Here is a 15723-nt window from a genome sequence, read left to right as displayed (position 1 = left end):
TTAACCATATACCAGTGTTGTTTACACCGCAACTTAGGTTCAAATATGTTGGCTAGTTTGGGACTCAGGATATCCATTAAATCCAATCAAGAAGGATTTTAAGACTACAAATAGCTTGAAAAGCAAATCCATAAGCCACATTCTCTGGCTTATGAGAATAGTGCCACAATAGTTTTTTTTTTTCTTGAGAGTACAAGTTTAAAACGCTGCTTTCTAAAAATGAAATGTAGCATAGCAAAGTTAAAAGTGCTAAAATGGCACAGGAGAGTTGTTAAGTACTTGTTTTGTAGCATTGTTTACACAAACAACTCAGCCACGTATTATCTTGGGAAAAGCCAAAACTATATAGTCTTCAGCAAATTTTAGCTTACATAAAAAGCCTGTACAGATGTTGCTCTGCACTGTCTTGGTTATAAAACTGTGGTTTGTGCAGCTTTCTAAGGACTTTTTACCTCATCGTATCTCCACTCCTGGGTTTGTAATTGAGAAATAGCCTTTTTTAAACACAAAAGCAAGATAGCTACCAGTTCTACCAAACTTTTGGCATATCTACTTTACCTTTACAGTAGTTTATAGCAGCTGCTTGGATTTTGTCATATTGTAATAAAGTAACCAATGAAGCAGAGACAAAGAGACCATGGGATTCAAAAACTAACTGTATGCAGTATCAAAGTGACATCAGAGGTGGGTTTCAGCAGGTTCTGACCAGTTCTGGAGAACCGGTAGTGGAAATTTTGAGTAGTTTGGAGAACCAGTAATAAAAATTCTGACTGTCCCCTCCCCCATCTATTCTCTGCCTCCCGAGTCCCAGCTGATTGGGAGGGAATGGAGATTTTACAGTATCCTTCCCCTGCCATGCCCACCAAGCCACACCCACAGAACCGGTAGCAAAAAATTTTGAAACCCACCACTGATTGACAATGGTGTGTTTTAGATCAGGGGTCTCCAACCTTGGCAACTTTAAGACTTGTGGATTTCAACTCCTAGAGTTCCTCAGCCAGTGAACTGCGGGAGTTGAAGTCCACAAGTCTTAAAGTTGCCAAGATCGGAGACCCCTGTTTTAGATAAGAGTGTTTTAAGCTTTTGGCAGTGTAATTCAGCCATGGCTGGTTTAGGTTTTTAATTAAAAGTCAAGTGCCTGATCTTCGGACCTTTCGTCGTGAGCTAAAAACATATTTATTTATTCAAGCAGGACTGGCATAAATATCAGCCGTTTAGTAATAGTTTTATTTTAAATTCTTTTTAATTGTATATATCCTGTATTTTACTTTGGCTGTACACCGCCCTGAGTCCTTCAGGAGAAGGGCGGTATAAAAATTTAATAAAATAAATAAATAAATAAATAAATAAAAGCAAGTGTGGGGATGGATTCTTTAGGAAAGCAATACAGGGAAAGCAATCTTTTCCTCCTCTGCCCTTTCTGAACAACTGCTAGAACTCTAAAAGAAGAGCTCCAATTAGCTTGCCTTATAGCTACCATAAGTGAGGCTTGGGGGGTTTTTGGTGTCAAGGCAACTGAAGAAAAAAGATCAGTGATAACCCATTGCTTCTTACATGTTACTCTTCTAATGAAAACCCTCTGCCCCTCTTTTTAAAACCCTAATGTGATGATTAAAGATACATCCCGTACAGCTTCCTGCCTAACTACTCTCACAACTAAAAGATGAAACAAAGTTAGGGAAGCATGCAGACTAGTGTGGCTTCTGAAACTCTTCCCACCTGTTTACCAGCACTGGTCATAAAATTCATCTGTATTCTGCACAGAGAAGTACAGTACTGTCTTTGTATTATATGCACGCTAGTAAGAGTGTGTGTGTGTGTGTGTGTGTGTGTGTGTGTGTGTGTGTGTGTGTGCACATGCTCTACTCAACTCTAGGTCATGTGCCTGAAAAAAATGGGGAATGCTTAGAATGGAGTAGTCACAAACACTATTGAACTGCCTCTCCTAGAGCAGGGGTCTCCAACCTTGTCAACTTTAAGACTTGTGGACTTCAACTTCCAGAGTACCTCAGCCAGCTTTGCTGGCTGAGGAACTCTGGGAGTTGAAGTCCACAAGTCTTAAAATTGACAAGGTTGGAGACCCCTGTCCTAGAGGGATATATTGGGATTTTTTTTTCTTCAGTGTTTTTCTCTATTGCCTCAAGACAGATGTTGACTGTTTTCAAACTCAGCCTTTCACTTGCTGGCTTATCCTGCCATACCAAACTCACCTCATGCTCTTCAACCAACCTGCCTTCTGCAGAACACCTGTATATTGCTCGGGGCAGAAGGAGGGCTGAGAAGATATCTGCAGACCAGGGGTGTGTTCTACTTAACTTTACTACCGGTTTGCAGCAGGATCACATGCGCAGAAGCTTCCTGATGACATCGGGGTCGGTGGGCGGAGCCTCCCCCCCGGTTTTATTACCGGTTCGCAAGAACCAGTCCGAATCAGGGGCAACCCACCACTGCTGTAGACCCCTCACATCCTGGATATAAACTATTTCAATTCCTGCCTCTCGAGATGGCACTGTAGGGCACTGCATGCCAAAACAACTAGACACAGGGATAGTTTTTCCCTCAGACCATCACTTTGCTGAACACCTAATTCTCACAGTGCTGTCTAATGTCTCTGTGTATTTATCCATGTAGTATGGTTGTAGTATTATTTATCCTTCTTCTTAACTTGCCCCTCTTATTGGTATTATTATAATGATGATTATCATTATTCTGTTACTTTGCATGTACACGAGAACTTCGGCACAGAGACAAATTCCTTTTGTGTCTAATTGCACAATCACATTGTCCAAATAAAGTATTCAATTCAATTTTTGGCAAGTAATCGTGATGGATAGGTAGAGTTCTGAGCTCCTTTGTATAATTATAGAATACGAAAAAACATGGAGCAATGCTTTATAAGCTGAAAAATATTAAGTTAATATCCTGCTGAGTGCTGATTTTTTTTCCCCAGCTGCAACCAAATAACCATGCATGGTTAGTCAAGTTTATTAAAGGAAAAATTATTTTTAGCTATTATTTTTCCTACAGGGAAATCTGAAAAGCAATTTTGCTGTATATGGTAAAAGCAACAAACTAAGCTTTCATTAGGACATTCACAAAGAAGAATAGCATTCTCTGATTGTCCGAAGGGAGATCACAACCTTCTCCCAATCAGGAAGCATGGTAGAAATCTGATAAGATAATGTTTGTTTCATGTAAACACTGCGATATCTAAGGTCAGCTTACACAAACATGAAGCTTTTAATATATTGCAATTGAAACTAGGAAAAGCACATTAAACTTTTGAACTGGTTCAGACCAGTTGCCGAAGAAAAATTATTAAACAAATGTTGCATAGTAGCTCCAGTCTCAATTTGGATACCGTCTACTTTCATGATCTTCCCATGTGTTTGGTAAGATGCTTTTCTAAGCAGCTTTCACTGGGAAAAAATATAAAGGATAATGTTATGCTACTTATCTCATTAAGCTTTCCTCTAAGCTTTGTATGATACCATGATGACCAAAAAAATGAAAAACTGGAAAAGTTTTAAGAGCTAGGGCCTAGCCCTATTCCCAGTCCAATATTTCTCCAATGCCACAGAGTTTGCAATGCATTCTAAACAGAAGTGCTTCTAGCTAACTAGCTAGCAGTTGCTCAAGTGTGTAGCAATTTAACCACACACTGCTGAGAAGGCAATGACAAACAAACATAATTGATGATGGTATTATTTCTGGATCCTAGGAAATTGCAATATCTGTCTATATTACTGGCATCCAAATAAAGTTTTATGGAAGCTCAATATCATGTCACTGACATTAGTCATTTTCCTACTAATGACTTTTAGAGTCATCTCGCCATTGTTGTTTCAAAGTAACAGTAATGAGGAGTGGCTTTATATTACTTCAAGAATGATTGGTTGACACTATGAAGACACTATGTCATTGATGAAAAAATGGTCATTATTTCCCAGTTTCTAGCTGTGAAAGTTCTTAAATAACAAATTAAGCCTAATAATGGCAATTCTCTCCCCTCCTGGTGCTTTTTTTAAATGTGTTTCTTCCCCAATCATCTTTAAAAACCAAGAGTAGCAATTTGATCTGAAGAACAAAAGTATAATGATGAGAAGTGTGCCAATCCTCCTTGGATTTATCACTCACAATTTTCTCCTGAAGTTCTTTTTCAACAGATAATTTTATTTGCAATATTAAAAGTGAATTGCAGTTCACGTACAGTATTCTTGATCTCCAAGACTACAAGCAGGATATCTTTATTGAGATTTTGCTTTGTTTTGTTCTTCAGTAAGAATCGTGAGCATTTAAATTCTTACAATCTTTGGAATGTGGAAATGGATTGCCACAATCTCTCTCCAGCTTCACTAAGTGGCAGAATATTCACAGGGAATAATACATGTCAAAGAAAGGTGTGCTGCAGTATTGTATTAAACACTACCTGAAACAATACTAAAAAAAGGAAATTTTTGAATCTAGTTTTATGACCAAGGAGCTCAAATGTATCAATGTTCAATTCTTGCTATCTGGAATCAGGATCAACCATTTTGAAGTGAATTGAATGTCTTATGACATTTTTTGTTTCATTTACAAATGGTTTTTGTTTTTTTTAATTTAAAGACTAGAAATATCTGCAAAGAATATTTGTGAACAAATATTATAATTGGATGAGTAGACATATAAATGGGACTCAATTTTATCATCATCAAAGGGAAACTGTTGTCTGATTACAATCCTATGAGTATATAGGAAAGAACGTATGTAGAATGGCATCTTGTAGAATTTCTAATTCTCATCACCACCTTGCCCAGTATCCAAGAACATAGTTGGAGGAATGGGGGAAGGAACTAAATGCCCGTTATGACATTGTAATGCAAACTCTGCCCCTTACATATTTATATGCCGCACTATGTGTCACAAGTAAGAAAGGGGGAAAACTTGCATTAGGAGCCACAATGCACATTTTGTCCAGTGATGGGTTTCAAATTTTTTTAGTACCGGTTCTGTGGGTGTGGCGTGGCATAGTTTAGTAGGCGTGGCATAGCTTGGTGGGCATGGCTTGGTGGGCAGCAGGGGAAAGATACTGTAAAATCTCCATTCCCACCCCAATCCAGGGGGAGGTTACTGCAAAATCCCCATTTCTTCCCGATCAGCTGGGACTTGGGAGGCAGAGAATAGATGGGGGAGGGGCCAGTCAGAATTTTTACTACCGGTTCTCCAAACTATTCAAAATTTATGCTACCAGTTCTCCAGAACTGGTCAGAACTTGCTGAAACCCACCTCTGATTTTGTCATTTTGATGTTATCATGGTAAGGAATGGATAAGTTCAAATTGCTGTTTATTCCAGTATGGTATTGATTATTAATGCATTATAAATTAGAAATAATAAAAACAAGTATATTACATAAAAGAATGTTAAGTGATTTGTCTCTCCAAGATAACATTTCTCTAATGCCTGTCAGTTGGATTTTTTTAGTTTCATCTATTATATTGTTAAGTCTGGGAGGAATGATTTGTTCAGAACAATAGTATTTTGTCATGGATTTTAAAATCCCACTAGACATAAAGTATTTGCCATTTGCCATAAATGAGCCTCAATCTGTGCCCTTAAACTAATGTATGTGATAAAGGCACAAAAACAGCTGTGAAGTTTTACGCAGTATTAATTTTGAAAGGAGATGGAAGGGGAAGAGATAGAAATGACACAAGTAAGCATTTATGAAGCTGACCAGCTGTGAACACAAGAAGGAACATGCTGTGTCAAAATGGTATTCCTTCACAATAGAAGAAAAATTCAATACTTATCCCTCACTCCTTCCTTTTGGATTTGTGAAAGCATCGTTTGCATTTATTTGTTTTTTTAAAAAAGCAGAACTGGCTGTCTGCAGTTAGTGCCAACCTGAGAAGAGACACTGCTGCATTAAGAGTAATATTAAAGAAACACTGCTGCAGTGATTCAATTCATTAAGAGAGGGGCATTGTCTGAAAGCCTAGAAAAAAAGATGCAACTGCTTTAATAATCAGCAGAGAGCTGCTGCACTTGTGTGAGTCGACTCATGAAAATAAGTCCTAAAGCAGCTGAATGCATTGAAGAGGTCTTTTTATAGGTTAAAGCAGGGGTCTCCAACCTTGGTCCCTTTAAGACTTGTGGACTTCAACTCCCAGAGTCTCTCAGCCAGCAAAGCTGGCTGAGGAACTCTGGGAGTTGAAGTCCACAAGTCTTAAAGGGCCCAAGGTTGGAGACCCCTGGGTTAAAGCAACAATTCCACATACTCATTCCTGTGAGCGGGGTGGCTAATTATTCACATTAAAAAAATGAATCTGGGTTTGTTTGTTTTTGTTTTGTTTTTTTGACGAGCATTGAAGCAATCAGGTGGACTTGGAGACTGGCTAGAGTCTTCTCCATCTAAGCTAGGGCAATCTTCCCTTTCCTCTTTTCTGGATATAAAAAGAATGGCATGTCTCTCTCCCATTTGGTCAGTGGCCTCTTCCACTTGCAAAGGTGATCCTCTTTGCTCTCTATAAGAGGGTTAGGAGAGGGATCCTTCCCTGTGGAGGAGAAGGATAGAGACTGAACCTGCTTCTCTCCCTTCCTCTTTGCCTCATCCTGTGAGGTTTTTTTCAGTCAAGGGCAACAAAATGAGATTTCTTTCTCTTCCCGTTTCTCCTGTGGTGAAGAATGGTGATGGTGGAGTCAAAGGCGGACGGTCGCAACCAGTGGTGAAATCTAATTTTTTTTACTACCGGTTCTGTGGGCATGGCTTAATGGGTGTGGCAGGGGAAGGATACTCAAAATCCCCATTCCCATCCCACTCTAGGGGGAAGGATATTGAAAAATCTCCATTTCCACCCCACACTGGGGCCAGCCAGAAGGATATTTGCTGGTTCTCTGAATTGCTCAAAATTTCCCCTACCGGTTCTCTGAACTGCTCAAAATTTCTGCTACCGGTTTTTCAGAACCTGTCAGAACCTGCTGGATTTCACCCCTGGTTGCAACCCAGCCCCTAGAAACTCATAGCTTTGTCTGAGGGACTCATGAGAGGTCTTTGGGAGAGGATATTACCTGTCACCTCGTTCAGGGTTTCAAGTACTTCTGTTTCTTTAGTGAAGGATAGTCGATTAAGGCACCTGGCAACATCACCAACATCCAACCTGGGCCATCCAGTTCCCTCAAGGAAGAGTAGGGAATCTTCTGACAATTATGAGAGGCGTGAGGCTTGTGTTAATGTGTCCTCCTGGGGGCGGGGGGTGCACATTGCTGGAAATCAAAACCTGTTGGTATCCCTTGACAGTGATTGGCTGGCCATTTTAACAAGGAAATTAAATAGGAAGCAAAACAAAGGAAGTACCAAAAGGTGAAGACCTGTGATTGAGTCAGTCAGTTTTGGCATTGTTGATGAATGGTCATGCTTTATGGAAGGCCTGGCATGGGGAAAGGAACTGCCCACCTCTCCCAGGAAGTGATTCCAGGTTCTTTACCAGTTTTGCCCCTGAAGTGAGTAGAAGGGATACTCACTTCAGAGTACTGTTAAAAGACCTTGGAGAACCACTGAAGCCAAAATAAACAATGCTCTGTGCTACAAGGAGAAAGAGTTTGATCTGGAAGACTCAACTTTCCAGAGAGCAATTAAATTTTACTTACCTATTCTAGTAGGAAAGATGTTTTCATTATTAATTAGTGTCTCAATCCAGTCCATCAGCATGCCCATGTAATGTGGTGCTGAAAGCTTGGTAGGTCTCTTGAATCGATAATCATCCTGCCATCGATATTCATACTTCAGGCCACCAGACATAATGGGGCAGCTCTTCTCAGTGCAAAACTCAGATATGGTCCCATAAATGAGATTTATCCTATTGAAGAAGTCCACGAGGTGCACTGCAATCCAGTCATTGATGTTCTCCCCTGGGGGCAATTGGACCACTGTCTTTAAGTCTAGTCCTGATTTGAGGGAAGCCTGGGCTTTCTTGTACAGCTCAAACCGCTGTGTGCCCGGCTCAAATTTCTTACGAGGGCGAAATGTTTTGTCTTTGTTAAAAACTTGCTTAAGGCATAGAGCCATTCTGATTTAGGATTAGCCAGGATGGCAATGATATTTTCAAAGGAAAAACTTTCAAGTAAAAAAAAAAAGTAATTTTTGAAAAATAAATATATAGAGTTTTAACAGGTAATTTTTCTTTGATCTTTTTAAGAGTTCTTCTTATTAAATTAACTGTCCAGCAGAGGGAACAAACATCAGCAACATTTAAAGTGAAGTGTAGTATCCATGCATATATTTAACAGGGAGCTGAACCTTTTTCTTACGACTTTCCTTGTTTTCATCAATGTGGAGAAAATGGTAGGCAGCAATGGTCTAAACCTGAAATGAAACCCAAAAAAATAACTAAGAAAGAAAGATTTGGTATGGTAACTTGTGAAAAGCAATGGACATGTACCTAAGGAAGTTTTTTAAAAGACCACTGTATTAGCCTACAGGACCATTTTATCAAATATTTTGTTGCCATGGTGGCCAAGAAGATGCCTGGAGAAGGACATCTGTATGAATAACCACCAGAAAACCTCTTTACTTATACTGGATTGAGATTCAGGGGTAAGAAAATCACAGAAGAAAGCAGTGGCAAAACAAGTCCATCTTGTTCCATAGAAAAATCTGGATGTATTCATAACTCACCAGGAGCCAAGCTTAGTGTGAAGACTGACCATATTCTTCTATTCATTTTCCCAGAAAACTAAGCCTACAAGCTTCTGTTACTGGAACTTCATAGGTAAATTGTGTTGTGTGAAGAATATGAATGGTTGCGTTGTTTCAGTGAAACCTACTTTTTCAAACACCTCCACAAAGGTGAAATGCTCCCAGTTCGGACCGGACCGGCCGATCAGGTAGCAATGGTGGCGGGTGGTTCGGAGAACCGGTAGCAAAAATCCCTGCCCCACCCCCATGCCCAGCTGAGCCACACGATCGTCAGAGCCTTTTTTTTTACTTTTAAAAGCATTTTTTAAAAGGTAAAAAAGCTGAAGCCTGCTAGGCAAAAAATGGGGTGGGGTGGGGGTTTTGTTAGAGAGAGAGAGAGAGAGAAAGAGAGAGAGAGGAAGGAGGGAGGGAGGGAGGGAGGGAGGAAGGAAGGAAGGAAGGAAGGAAGGAAGGAAGGAAGGAAGGAAGGAAGGAAGGAAGGAAGGAAGGAAGGAAGGAAGGAAGGAAGGAAGGAAGGAAGGAAGGAAAGGAAAGACTACAAACCTGGCACTAGACACAGCTTCAGAGGATAATCCAGGGCTGGAAGGGATCTGGAGGTCATCTAGTCCAACCCTGCTCCACCAGTACATTATTAGTGAGTTGCTGTCTTTTGATCCCCCAGTCACATAGCCACGCCCACCCAGTCACATGATCCCCCGACCAAGCCATGCCCACCAAGCCACGCCACAGAACCAGTAGGAAAGAAATTTAAATTTCACCACTGGGGCCAAGTGCTCCAATGGAACATTTGGCTGGCTCCCATTGCACTTCCGTGAAGCCCCAATTAAAACACTTCTCCTGCTCCTTTGAGTTGTTTTCCACAGTCCCCAGAATTGCTCATGGAAACCAAAGAATCCTTTTCCGCCTCCCCAGTCCCAATAGCAAAGCAGTTTCTTCATTGTATCTCATCATTACTCTAAAGCTGAGGACAACATGAAAACATGTTGCTTTTATCATGAAAACATGTTGCTTGTACAAGCTTGTATTATTAGCTTGTATCTATTCAGCATTGCACAGAAGTCGTTTTAAAACAGAAGGTCAGATCGAAGTAGAACTCAAGGCATTTCTAAAAATAAGCCTACATTTCTGGTGGGAAGCAGAGAGGTTTCCTCAACAGCTGTAGTGCTTTTAACCCAAGAAGAAAACATTGTTGTTGCTTTGTCACTGGTTTGGCCATTCCCTTGGCATCTCCTGGGAATGCAGATGTTTGGCAGTTCACATACTTTTGTGACTCAAATCACATTTACAAGCCTCTTGCGCTTCCAGCTGTAATTCAGCAATGTCCCTATGGAGAAAAGCAGTATATATTTAACTATCAGTCTTAAGGCAGAAGTGCCAAGCACTGCTCTTTCCCAAATGCCTTTTTTTTTTAATGAACAGAGAATTGAAAGAGGAAGATGTGCTGCATGTTAAGCAGGAAATCTACATCCAAATTGTGAGAGCACTGCAAAATATCTGTCTACTTCACTTTTCAGCTTTCTGGTTAAGATCAAGGGTTACTTATATCAATACTACAGATCTGCCTATAGAAGATGCCATCTTACGTGTCTATGTGTGTGTGTGTATGTGTTTGTATCCTTTTCCCCTTTACACAGGAACCTACCAGTCTCAGCAAGTGGAACATCTATACAACCTTGGCTAATCCAGAAAGCTAAGCAAGATTGGTTTTGGTCAGTCTATGGCAGTGATGGTTAACCTTTTCAGTCCCGAGTGCTGAAACCAGAGAGCACGTTCACCGGAGTACCAGAACCCGGAAGAGACCCATGCACGCCAGCCAGCTGCTCTTCTGGGTTCCGTCTTATGCATGCGCACCGGACAGCTGCTATCTTCCAGGTTCCGGCGCACGGAAGAGAGCAGCTGGCCATTGCGCCAGCACCCGACGAAACCCAGAAGAGCAGCTGGTGATGGTGCATGTGCCCACAGAGACAGTTCTGTGTGCCACCTTTGGCACGCATGCCATAGATCTGCCATCATGGGTCTATGGAATCTAGGAAGTCCAGGACTGTAGGTTAATATGACAAGATAATGACCAACCACTTCCATGTTGAATACCTCATCCACCAAATTGTTTCTTTCATGATACAGAATAGAAGATGGGTCAGCTGCTCTCACGCTTTCCTTTTTTATTCTGCAACTATTAGATACATAAAAGGTTGAAAACAAAAAAGCCAAAGTCTATTTTCCATGCTAATTATCTATAACAGGCGTAGTCAACCTTTTTATACCTACCACCTACTTTTGTATCTCTGTTAGTAGTAAAATTTTCTAACCACCCACCAGTTCCACAGTAATGTACCGTGTCTGTGCATGCCTCTCGCGCATCGTGGATTGGGTTTGGGGGGGCACCGACTACCAGTTCTGCTTGTCTGTTACAGCTCGGTGGTGTGGGGGGAGATGCGTGAGCTATTCTGGGACGAGGCTCTTTTGTTTGCGGTCGCACTATTGCACCATTTAGTTTCACTTACGTAATGTGAACTAAACTTATACATGGGCGATACAAATAGTATGTTTTCAGAAATTTAAATTGTCACGGGGAATTTTATGAAAACCTAATGAAAATGTTTTTAAATAATGCTATGAATTTTTTTTAAAAAGTCAATTAAATTAAAAAAAAGGAAAGTGCTTCAGTATCAGACAAAACCCCTACCACCCACCATGAAAGCTGGAATGCCCACTAGTGGGTGGTAGGGACCAGGTTGACTACCACTGATCACTGACCACTGATATTGTTTCCAGTAGCACTGGAAAATTATGCCCCTCTAAATATATAGATTTTGAGACTGTAGATTGTTGTTATTAAGTTCCCTGGTTTTTTTAACCTCTTGCTTCTTGTTCATCTCTCTGCCTCTGTATGTGTGTGTGTGTGTTTGATTTTGCCTGTCTTTTGTCCCATTAACTGTCTTTGATCTTTGCTGACATTTGATAAATAAACATCAAGCTACAATTTTGTTAGCTGCACTGAGAGGTATGCGTGCTTGCTCTGATCTGGAAAGGATACAGGACTTGTCTGGGATTGTGGTGGGGCAAACCTAACTGGAAATTATTCATGGGTGTATCCATGAAAATCACTAGGAGTCACATTCAAGTTGAAAAAGACTTTCCTTTTTATATCTGAAACCAATTTGCCTCCCGGTTGTTAGTTATTGTTGTGCCATTCTTCCTCCCAGGAAGCCTGACAGCTGCAATGGGATTCTTTTCGCCTACATATATTTATTTGGTTTGAAGTCTTGCAAGTGTTCTATCCTTTGAAATCACAGTGGAAAAGGTCTGGCCCCAAGTGATTAGCAAAAACTACTGCTAACACAAATTGCTGATACAAAATGAAATGAATCAGTAGCTCTACTGAAATATAAAGCAATCTGCTCTAATCTGTCCAAGGGCAGATGATATTATTAACATTAGATTTTGACAGAATTAAGGCTGAGAAGAGTTTGGTCATTATACTATTTTATCATACTAAAATTTAAAAAATTGATATATATATTATTTTATATATTATCTAACAAGTGGGGGTTTTTTTGTTTGTTTTTTTATTTACATTTATATCCTGCCCTTCTCCGAAGTCTCAGGGTGGCTTACAATGTGTAAGGCAATAGTCTCATTCTATTTGTATATTTACAAAGTCAACTTATTGCCCCCCCAACAATCTGGGTCCTCATTTTACCTACCTTATAAAGGATGGAAGGTTGAGTCAACTTTGGGCCTGGTGGGATTCGAGCCTGCAGTAATTGCAGGCTGCTGTGTTTTAATAACAGGCTATCTTACAGCCTGAGCCACCACGGCCACCACGGTTTTATTAATGTAATTGTAATTTATTTGATTGTTGTAAGTTGCCCAGAGTCATTGAGAGTCAGATGGCATACAGCTTTAATAAGTTATTAATTTTATTAACCTGAGTTCCAATACAGGTAGACCTCGACTTGTGACCACAACGGAGACCAACATTTCTGCTGCTGAGCAAGACAGTTGGTGAGTTTTTGCCCCGTTTCACAACCTTTCTTGCCGCAGTTGTTAAGTCAGGGGTCTCCAACCTTGGCAACTTTAAGACTTGTGGACTTCAACTCCCAGAATTCCTCAGCCAGCCAGCTTTGCTGGCTGAGGAATTCTGGGAGTTGAAGTCCACAAGTCTTAAAGTTGCCAAGGTTGGAGACCCCTGTGTTAAGTGATTCACTGCAGTTCTTAAGTTAGTAATCTTGTTATTAAGTGAATCTGGTTTCCTCATTGACTTTGCTTGTCAGAAGGGCATAAAAGGTGATCACATGACCCTGGGACAGTGCAACTGTCACAAATATGAGTCAGTCGCTAAGTGCCTGAATTCTGATCATGGAATACCATGGAGATGCTGCAACAGTTGTAAGTGAAAAATGTCATAAGTCCCTTTTTTCAGTGATGTTGTAATCGGAATGGTCACTAAACAAATAGTCATAAAGTGAGGACTATGCAGTGGTGGGTTGCTCCCGGTTCGGTCCAGTTTTTGCAAACCGGTAGTAACAGCGGCGGAAGGCTCTGCCCACCCGGCCGAGATGATCTGCATATGCGCAGAAGTGCACGTGCGCTCCCATTGCAAACCGGTAGTGGAGGTAAGTAGAACCCACCCCTGGGACTATGTGTATAGTTTCAGGAGTTGTCAGATTAAACAGACAGACAAACATAGAGAAATTATCCAACTCCTGAATCTATACTGCAATTCAGTTTACCACATCACACAGCAGTTACATTACATTGCTGCTTCTCACTATCAACAGGAGGAAGCAAGGGGAATCACGAGGAAGTGGTAGTTTTCTGCTGAATCTGACATTTCTGCATGTAAGAGCAAAGTTTTATTTTTTGGTTATTTCCTGTTAGGGAGGTTGCTTCATTATTATATCCTTTATTTAAATAGACTTTAAGGGGAGGGTGTTTCTGAACATTTAGGCTACCAGCTACCCATAAAACTAGCAGGAAACACTTCCACTGTAGTTAGGACTATATCAGGCAGTTTATTTTTAGAATATCTCAATGATCAGTCTCTGAAAGGATCTTCAACACAGATGCAAATGACAGAAGTTTTATAAACACCCATTGAATCAGCATTTAAATGAAAACACTGTAATAAAGTAATTAAAAGGAATCAAAGATAAAGAGGAAAACACCTACTGGCAGAAATTGTCAGAATGGCATCAAAATCGTGGGCACGCTCCATAGTGTCCCTGGAAACAATCACCATTGGCAATTCTGCTGGTGACAAGTTGTTTATATGTGACGGGCAGTGAGTGAACTCAATATGACAGGTCGTGATTCCATTACCCTTTAGGCATGGAGCAAATTTAAGACAATACACATACACTCCAGAGGAGGGTTTCAGCAGTTCTGACCTGTTCTGGAGAACTGGTAGCGGAAATTTTTAGTAGTTCAGAGAACCGGTAGTAAAAATTCTGACTGGCCCCGCCCCCATTTATTATCTGCCTCCCGAGTCCCGGCTGATAAGGAAGAAATGGCAATTTTGCAGTAACCTTCCCCTGGAGTGGGGTGGGAATGGAGATTTTACAGTATTCTTCCCCTGCCACGCCCACCAAGCCATACCACATCCACCAAGCCGCAGAACCGGTAGTAAAAAAATTTGAAACCCACCACTGATACGCACTCATTGTGCAAGTAAGTACGGAAAGATAAAATTTCAGTGACAACAGAACAAGGCAAGGGCAGGTGGCAAAGTCACAGTTCAACCCAGGGTCTCCTCCACTTTCTTCCGTTGGTGTCAGCTGTTTGTTTATTTTAAAAATGACTATTCACAAGCAAGCAGCAACCCAATCAACATCCCATTTACTGTCCTAAATACATGCTGATTGCCAGGTGCCTAAATTCTGATCATGTGACCATGGGGGATACTATGACAAGTGTGACAACTGGCCATAAGTCACTTTTTCCAGCCGCTATTGTAACTTTCAATGGTTGCTAAATGAATGGTTGTAGGTCAAGGACCACTTGTACACATTTAATATAATATGAAAACTCTAGAAGGGGGAAGTTAGTCTGGATTCATTTGCACTGAGACTGCGGTTCATAAGATATTGGGGGAGGGTTAATTAAAAAATGCTTTCAATTTTGTCCTTTTAAAAAAATTCTTTACCCCTCCAAAAGTTGCCCCCCCATTTTTATTTTTATTTATTTATTTATTTATTTATTTATTTATTTATTTATCAATCATATATAAGATAACAGGTAAAAGTATAAACATAATTTGGATACATGAAGAGTATGTAAAAAAGGAATATTAAGACAGGGACGGTAGGCACGCAGGTGCACTTATGCACGCCCCTTACAGACCTCTTAGGAATGGAGTGAGATCAACAGTAGACAGCTTAAGGTTAAAGTTTTGGGGGTTTGGGGAAGAAACTACAGAGTCACTGCATTCCAGGCACTGACCACTCTGTTACTGAAGTTGTATTTTCTGCAATCAAGTTTGGAGTGGTTTACCTTAAGTTTGTATCTATTATTTGCTTCTGTATTGTTGTGGTTGAAGCTGAAGTAGTCATTGACAGGTAGGACACTGTGGTAGATAATTTTATGTATTATGCTTAGGTCAGACTAAAGTCTGCATAGTTCTAAGTTGTCTGAGTGAGTGATCCATATTCACTGTTAATTTTTTGCTGCTTTTTTAAGGAGCATAGGGCAGCTGCAAGTAACACACTTGAAGAAATGCAAAATTCTGCAGAGCTGTGAGAAGAACGAAGAAGGCTGTTCCTTCCCTGGAATGTGCAAGTGTAAGTGGGATCAGTATGGGTTTTGCACTGCCCAGGGTTGGGGTGTGGCAGTGACCTAGAGGTTGTCTGTGCTCAAGTTCCCTAGCTAAAAAGAGAGTCCTCTCCCTGGCTGCACTATAGATTGAGAACACAAAGGCTCTGATTCATTTCCTTTCCATAATATTTATCCCTACGGTTGTTTCTTGATATGACAAATATCTGCTTCCTTGGCTGTGCTATTAATTCATATTTTCAGTTGATTACATAAATTCAATTCTAGGAT

The 15723-nt window shown here is 40.6% G+C and overlaps 1 protein-coding gene across 4 annotated transcripts in view; it reads right to left on the bottom strand.

The window, feature by feature from the left end:
- MOB3C (MOB kinase activator 3C) overlaps positions 1 to 15723 on the bottom strand; it is a 39451-nt gene that overhangs the window by 13872 nt on the left and 9856 nt on the right. For 3 of the 4 annotated variants that reach the window (XM_058175055.1, XM_058175056.1, XM_058175057.1), the window contains exon 2: positions 7632 to 8346. In XM_058175055.1, coding sequence (XP_058031038.1) covers positions 7632 to 8049 — 418 coding nt within the window. In that variant the 5' untranslated portion in view covers positions 8050 to 8346. Of the gene's footprint in view, positions 1 to 7631; positions 8347 to 9800; positions 9986 to 15723 lie in introns of those variants that run through there. The other variant, XM_058175058.1, reaches the window with a different exon arrangement.

The sequence above is a fragment of the Ahaetulla prasina genome, chromosome 3 (assembly GCF_028640845.1).
Source record: "Ahaetulla prasina isolate Xishuangbanna chromosome 3, ASM2864084v1, whole genome shotgun sequence".
Lineage (NCBI taxonomy): Eukaryota > Metazoa > Chordata > Lepidosauria > Squamata > Colubridae > Ahaetulla > Ahaetulla prasina.
The sequence above is the reverse complement of the archived record's forward strand: the minus strand, read 5'-3'. Positions and strand labels throughout refer to the sequence as shown.